Source organism: Pimephales promelas, chromosome 23, assembly GCF_988280905.1.
Source record: "Pimephales promelas chromosome 23, fPimPro1.hap1.1, whole genome shotgun sequence".
NCBI lineage: Eukaryota > Metazoa > Chordata > Actinopteri > Cypriniformes > Leuciscidae > Pimephales > Pimephales promelas.
The window spans coordinates 481606-489605 of NC_142791.1; the positions used below are offsets into that span (position 1 = coordinate 481606).

Here is an 8000-nt window from a genome sequence, read left to right on the forward strand (position 1 = left end):
TTGAATCAGCACCTTCTATCAATACGCAAAGTATTTAATGTGAAATGCAACTGAACTGATGCACAATAGATAGAAGTGATGCCTGATATTCATGTCATCTTTTCACATTTTAATAAGGCTTAAAAGGCAGCAACACATTGGGAAAAAATGAGGTGATATCCAGTGTATGAGAGAAATCAAGCATCGAGGTCCAGCACGAGTGCGTCAACAAAGTCTTCAATGGCAGGGGTCTTCTGTAGCATTCCTGAGGATACCAAATGAGTGAATATTTAGTTGAACTCTTATAAAAATGTATTTTCCAAGTGTTTTAGTTACCTTGAACCATCAGCATGGGTTCTTTGCTTCCTCCATGAGCGAGCATCTCTCTGCGATAACGCTCTCCCATCACTCTGCAAATGAGACGCTTTATTTTGTATGGTTTAATAGTGAACCCTAATGACTATAACATGTTAAAAGAATAGTACTTTCAGTCACCAGTTTGATGTACCAGCAGCATCCACCATAAAATAAGATAAATGGCATTACACTGACCTACTGAAGGGGTCCTGAAGAAAGCACTGCCGCCACACCATAGAGGCAACCGCCCTGGACATGAGGTAGGAGTAATATTTAGCACCATAGCCAACCAGGTGACTAAATCTCAGCTGCCAAGCCTACATCATCAGAGAACATGTAGGATTAGTATTTTAATTTGGCATTACATTATATACACACACTCACCAAAAAGGATTATTAGGATCACCAACTAATACTGTGTTTTTTGACCCCCTTTCGCATTCAGAACGGCCTTAATTCTTCGTGGCATTGATTCAACAAGGAGCTGAAAGCATTCTTTGAGGTGTTTCTGATAATCCTTTAGGTGAGTGTGTGTGTGTGTGTGTATATATATAAACACCCTTAAAGAGACCCTGCAACTCACTGTGTCATAAACATATGGTAACCCGTAAAATTTCTCTTGCATTTCTCTGAGGATGTCAGTGGTTGATCTGTATAGTGGTTTTCCATGATACACCTGATCCAAAGCTGCATAGAAAATCTGTAAAGAGAAGAATTACACTAAAAACATAAATGACTAGTAGACTTTTAACCCTTTAAAGTGTATTTTATGATTCTTCTATATCATACTATATGAGCAATAATAGCCTGTTGTACCAAATATGATTAAACAAATATATATACAAAATTTGTCTCTAAAGATTCAATAAATGTTTAGATTAAAACAAATATAGAGATTTTTCTGACTATTATGTCACGCTTTAAAGGGTTAAATGATTAGTTCACTGTTCATGTCATCCAAGATGTCCATGTCTTTCTTTCTTCAGTCAAAAAGAAATTAAGGTTTTTGATGAAAACTTTCCAGGATTTTCTCCATATAATGGACTTCAATGGGGACCAAACGGTTCAAGGTCCAAAAGACAGTTTCATTACAAACTGCAAACTGTTCAAAGGGCTTTAAACGATTCCAGACGATGAATAAGGGTCTTATCAAGCGAAACGATCGCTCGTTTTTAAAAAAAAAAATAAAGTTTAAGTTTTATAAGCACAAATGCTCGCCTTGGTCTGTTCTGTGATGCGCGTTTGTGACTCTCCTGTTCGAACTCATTCAACAAAACGAACAAATCTTTTTCCGAATCAATTTGTTCGTTTCTTTCGCCGAATGAACCAAATGACTCGGACAAAACATTTGTTCATTTTGATAAACGAGTTCGAACAGGAGTGCGTTACAGAACAGAGCAAGGCGAGCGTTTGAGCTTATAAAACGTAAACTTTGTTATTTATTTATAAAACGAGCGATTGTTTCGCTTGATAAGACCCTTATTCATCGTCTGGTGTCGTTTAAAGTCCTTTGAAGCTGCACTGAAAGTGTCTTTTGGACCTTGAACCGTTTGGTCCCCATTGAAGTCCATTATATGGAGAAAAATCCTGGAACATTTTCATCAAAAACCTTAATTTCTTTTCGACTGAAGAAAGAAAGACATGGACATCTTGGATGACATGGGGGTGAGGAAATTATCAGCAAAAGTTTTTTAAAAGTGAACTACTCCTTTAAGGTAACTAGAATTTCTCAGCTATAGTTGAACTTGATATTCATATGTCTCCTGATTCAATAAAGTTCTGACATTCTTAGTTCCTACCAACACAATATTTCTCTATGACAGAGCGGTGATATGTGTCTTCAGTACCTGTAGCTGAGTGTCCGCAGCGCTACAAACACTCTTAGACTCACATAAACGGGACACTAGGCTCTCTGGAAGGGGCTGGGGGAAACAAAAGACATGTTAAATCAACATGAGGTTCAGATACAGAGATGATGATCTCTCCAGCACAAACCCACCTCTCCAGTCTGATAATGACGTGCAAACTGGCTCACAACACGATAATCTGAGGCGAAATACTCCATCAGAACAGAAGGGACTTCAGCGAAGTCTGTGGAGCACCTGGTTCCTGTATTGATGCATATTCAATCTGTTATTTGTTCACACTTTCCATTCATTTTACTCAGGCTAAATCCCTTTAATTGTGAAGTGAACTCTGACCTGTGACATGCTGATAGCGTGTCCTGCCTAACATGGAGTGCATGGCATGTCCCATCTCATGAAACAGGTTTTCCACCATGGAGGGAGTGAGCAGAGACGGGGTTTTGCCACTCGGTGGCGGTAGACTCAGCATCAGCACCACGACCGGCAGCTGGTAAACGCCGTCTTCCCTCAGCCGACCGCCGCGGATGGTGAAGTGACAGTCCTGCCGTACAGAGGGAACAGTGTGTGTGTAAAAAATATACTGTATACACCCTCATTCAAGTGTTTGGGGCTAGTTACATGTTTTTATGTTCGTCAAGACTGCATTTTTTGTTTTGATAATTTTTTTTAAAGCAATATTTTGAAATATTTCAATTTCAAATATTCTATAATGTATTTATTCTTGTGTTGCAAAGCTTCATTTTCAGAATTATTACTCCAGTTTTCAGTCACATGATCCTTTAGAAATCTTTGGATTGGTCTTATGCGTTCTACAGTCGCCGTTGATTCTGTTTCCTGTGGCGAGCGGGACGAGTGAGGGCCGCGGGAGAACGGCGGGATTACCCATGAGCGACACCTGTGAGACGCACCGGTCTCGTATCTCTCACAGAGGAGCGGGATTTTCTTAGCGATGTTAAAACGCACATCAACCGATCACTTGTTTAGCGTTTACATTCAGATTCACCAATCAGAACGAATTCAGTTCGATTGAAACTAAAGCTGTTCATGTAAACAATGAAAAAGCAAAAGCTGAATCCCGGACATCGACGGGAAAAAGAGGACGGGAACCCCGACTACTCAGCTTTCTCCACAGAACAAGAGCCTGCTAGCTTAGCTTCCAAAACAAGATGGCCGACACTATGTGTTCATTCTGTGAGTGAGATCGCCCTCTATGGGCGGGTTGAGGACATGCGGGACAGACCCGACTACTGACTGGAGTCTTTAACCTCTGGACAAAACATCCTCCGATGACGCAAAATGGCCATTTTTTGTAGATTATTGTCATGTAAACAGACCCTTAGTGTTTATCAGCATTGTGCAGAATGAGTCAAGAGCAGACAGCTGTACCTGGTGAGGTTTATCAGGTCTACGGAAGAAATCACAGTAGATGTATCCCAGCAGTCCCTCTGTTTCATGGACCAAGGCCTGCGTAAATCAGCTGCGTAAATACATCTGTATGGAAGGTCGATCTTTAAAACGGAGCACACGAAGATGGAGGAGAGCCGCTCACCAGCTTTCGAACGTCTTCGCTCCACAGTTCGCCCATCTTCGCCCGCACCGTCTGGAAAGAGACGCCCAGAAGCTGCGTGAAGAGATGGTTGAGTCCCTCCATGCAAGCGCCGAGAGAGAAGTACGGACTGTAGACGCTGGGATCAATGTTGAACCTACAGGTACATGAGCGTATAAGAGGGTACACTCGCAAACAGTGGATTGTTTATTCATGAGAACGCCTTACTTCTCTGTGCGTATGGCGCCGCTGAGGTACGCGTGATCCCACGGCATCACTTCCTGACATGTGGAAAACAGTGTTTAGGAAATCCGTCTGCATTTGTGATGCAAACGACAAATCCGGCGCACAGAGTAAACATTTACAGGATTTGTTGAGTGTGTTTTCTTCTTCATTTCTTTCATCATCATGAAGTCCTTTGATGTTCTGCGTTATGACAGACAAACGTAGAGTAAGCTTTACAACACTTCAATCACTCAAAAAACAGCAATTAGTGTGAAACGAACCTGTCCGAGAGTTTTTCTGTTAGCAGCTGCAAAAACTTCATCACAGTCTCTGTAAAACAAACAGATTCGTCTAATCATTTGTCTTCATTGCCGGACCTGATTTAGGCCTAATTAAATTACCTGGGTTTTTAGCCATTGTTCCTTTCAAAGCCCTGTGTGCAAACGACTCGTAGCCCACTAATGTTGCCAGCTCATATCTACAAGCCAAAAGCTCATCCAGGCAAAGCAAAAGACTAGAGTTGGGGTACAGAAATATTTTATACGCAGCTTCCCGGACCTACCAGAGGGACAAAAAAATACGCTTGAACATGCAATTGAAAGCATACCTTGCTATTCAGCCGATAGCATGTCACATCACAGGGACATGGTGGATTTTTGAGCACTTTTAATAAGCTCAAGCTACGAACAAAGTGATCATACACACCAACTCATTAGGAGAGTCAGCATGCAACCCGGCGATCTGAACGCGGTCCCCGTCGATAGAGAAGCAGTGGCGGATGTGCTCTGGAAGAACTTGCTTGTCTACGGCGTTTGGAAGCTGAGAGCCGCTCAAAAACTGGTGGTTAAGATCCAGAAGCTTCACATTCAGAGCGACAGCTTTGCTCCTCTGAGATGATTCAGACAGAAGGGTTATAATAATCAGTATGATCACAGTAGAACAGGCTTGTGTTTCGGACTCTCACCTTTGATTCATCCAGATGTATTCCACTGATCTCAAAATCTAACATTAAGAGCTCTGCCACTCTCCTAAACCAGCAACAGAAACATATACATTACTGTTTAGAAGTTAAAAATAATCATAATACTTTTATTCAGCAAGGATGCATTACAATTTCTCAAAAGTAACAGTAAAGACAATTATATATATATATTTTTTTCTAAAGTTTTAATAAATGACATTCTTTTGAACTTTCTATCAAAGAATCCTGAAAAAAGTTTTACACAAAAATTGAGACTTCTTATCTCACAATTCTGACTTTTTTCTAACAATTGCGAGTTTATATGTCGAAATTCTGATATCTTTTCTCAGAATTGTGAGATATAAACGCGCAATTGCAAGTTATCAGGCCAATTCTAAGGGGGAAAAAACACTAACTTTTTTCCCTTGCAGAATAGTTTATATCTCGCAATTGCGACTTTTTATCACCCAATTCTGACTTTATATCTCGAAATTCTGACTTTATATCACGCAATTCTGACTTTATATCTCGAAATTCTGACTTTATATCACGCAATTTTGACTTTATATCTCGAAATTCTGACTTTATATCACGCAATTTTGACTATATCACGCAATTTTGACTTTATATCTCACTATTCTGACTTTATATCTCGAAATTGCGACTTTATATCACGCAATTCTGACTTTATATCTCGAAATTCTGACTTTATATCTCGCAATTCTGACTTTATATCTCGAAATTGCGACTTTATATCACGCAATTCTGACTTTATATCTCGAAATTCTGACTTTATATCTCGCAATTGCGACTTTTTATCACCCAATTCTGACTTTATATCTCGCAATTCTGACTTTATATCTCGCAATTGCGACTTTTTATCACCCAATTCTGACTTTATATCTCGCAATTCTGACTTTATATCTCACTATTCTGACTTTATATCTCGCAATTCTGACTTTATATCTCACAATTCTGACTTTATTTCATGCAATTTTGACTTTATATCATGCAATTTTGACTTTATATTTCGCAATTCTGACTTTATAACATGCAATTTTTCATTCTGTGGCCAAAAAAAGCTTCCATAGTTTTCAATGCTGATAATAATAATGTTTCTTCAGCCCAATATCAGCATATTAGAATGATTTCTGGAGGATCATGGGACTGAAGACTGGAGTAATGATGCTGAAAATTCAGCTTTGATCACTGGAATAAATAACATTTTAAAATGTAATAAAACCTGCCTTGTGACTGGGTCCAGTGTGGCCAGAACAGCCTCGTTTCCCAGCAAATTCTTCAGACTCTGACACAAATCAACATTTGTATTGAGCCTGTAACATACACACACATAAATAAAAATAAAACAAATATTGTTTGACATTAAAACCAGAATAACCAGATGACAGATACCCACTTTTCCACAACAGTTCCGACATCAACGCATGTCCTTTCCGCTGCCTCCCGGAACGCAGCATCCGGATGAGCCACTTTGATGAAATCTGCCTGCAACAAACACAAAACACACAACTCTGAGATTTAACAGACCCCTAACAAGAATCACAGTTTACATTACACCAACACAATAAGGTTTACCAGGTCTGCCACTTTGCATAAGCTGTCAGACAGCTGGTCGAATGTTTCCACAGTGACGGCACAAGGAGGATGTGTGCAAGCCCTGTGGACCAGAACCTCTGCTTCCCTGAGAGCCTGACACAGAGCCGACTGGAAACCGGCAGGACTTCTGAGCTCCGGTACTCCGAAAAGACCCTGAGAACAGAGACGAAAGAGGCTTACTTTCATTTTGCACTGCAAAACAGTCAACACAATTGTAGTCAATTGCCATGCTAATACCCGATCATCAAGCAGAAGAAGCTGGATGAAAACATTACAAATGTCTCAATCCAAAATCTGACTTGTGATGCACAATGGAATTATAATCACACCATATTCGTTCATTTGTCCAGAGAGCTGCAACTGACACGATCGGATGATGATCAGCTGCTTTACAGCTGTTTTGCCTTTTTTCATAATTGAGGAACATAATTGCAACATTGACATCTGAACTGAAGGTTTCAACTTGTAAAAAACAGTCACATCCTTCAGCTAAGAAATGAATATTAATATGGTTATCTTAGTGTAGAGTTGTTTATCCCTGAATTTAACTCATAATTGATGAACTTTGAATAATTATTGAACTGACGTGAGCTGCTTTACAGCAGAATATGCCTCGTGTTTGAATAAGTTCATCATAGATCAGTATTTTCCTGTTTATTACTGTTAACCTGCTTTGAAACAATGTGTAATGTATAATGTAAAAAGGTGAGATAAAGTGAAAAGTGATTCACAAATTAAGACATTGTTATATCAATGAAAAAATTATATAATTCCATTACAATTATTTTATTAAAACTAATAATACCTTATCCCAGATAGCACAGGTCTATTTGATGTGCGTGTTTACATCTGGAAGACATATTTTTAAGAGTGTTTGCTCATCTGCAATACGTCTATAGGACGTTTCCTGTCAGATGTCAAATAGACGTTAGAAGATGTCAGTTTAACATGCATTCTAAATCATTCCATTCTATTTATCATAAAAGTCTCACCACATTTTTCTGTAAATGTTCCAGTCGTTGGTGCTGAACATTAAACGCGGATCCGACAGCGGACCAAGTGTTGACGGCGCGTCTGTAGAGCGCGTGCGAGCGCCACAGCCAGAGTCTCGCGCAGCGCATCACTGATCATAACACACAACAACACTAGTGCTTAATATTACAGCATCAGCTCCTGACATTATGAAACAGCCTGGCCGGCTCCTATAAAGGATTATGCAAACATTACGATTTTAACAAAAGTTTCCCAGGCTGTGGTAAATCTGCGGAGATCAAGCTGTGGTGGATTTCAGCTCTTATTCGAAAATCCTAGCAAGGTTTCACTTCAGCACTTTAGTTTCTACTACAATCACCAATGAAAACGTGAAATATTTCCATATAATCCACAAATGTGTTCAATAGATATATTGTGCAGATTTATTTAGTTATGTGCAGCTGTGTTAGGTAATCGG

General features: G+C 39.6%; 1 protein-coding gene and 1 long non-coding RNA gene across 2 annotated transcripts; one reads left to right on the top strand and one right to left on the bottom strand.

Moving 5' to 3' along the window:
- Positions 1–88: 88 nt before the first annotated feature.
- mipepb (mitochondrial intermediate peptidase b) lies at positions 89–7992 on the bottom strand. Its single transcript, XM_039676911.2, has 19 exons — positions 7543–7992; positions 6530–6703; positions 6351–6439; positions 6181–6267; positions 4937–5000; positions 4678–4860; positions 4374–4530; positions 4254–4302; positions 4113–4173; positions 3976–4028; positions 3751–3904; positions 3588–3665; positions 2538–2742; positions 2336–2445; positions 2184–2258; positions 920–1036; positions 532–653; positions 316–389; positions 89–244 (listed from the first exon to the last, which is right to left on the bottom strand). The coding sequence occupies exons 1-19, from the start codon at positions 7669–7671 to the stop codon at positions 177–179; spliced, it is 2049 nt and encodes a 682-aa protein (XP_039532845.2). The 5' UTR covers positions 7672–7992; the 3' UTR covers positions 89–176.
- On the top strand, positions 649–3756 carry LOC148969357 (uncharacterized). The gene is made up of 3 exons (XR_016149451.1): positions 649–859; positions 2160–2765; positions 2936–3756. It is a non-coding gene; the product is annotated as an uncharacterized LOC148969357 (long non-coding RNA).
- Positions 7993–8000: the final 8 nt, after the last annotated feature.

Coding starts and splice junctions, on each gene's coding strand:
- mipepb (XM_039676911.2), bottom strand. CDS start 7,671: ATGCGCTGCGCGAGACTCTGGCTGTGGCGCTCGCACGCGCTCTACAGA. Junction 2,743..3,587: donor GACCTGATAAACCTCACCAG/GTACAGCTGTCT, acceptor TCTGTACGGCAG/GACTGTCACTTCACCATCCG. Junction 1,037..2,183: donor CTGCGGACACTCAGCTACAG/GTACTGAAGACA, acceptor TTCTCTTTACAG/ATTTTCTATGCAGCTTTGGA.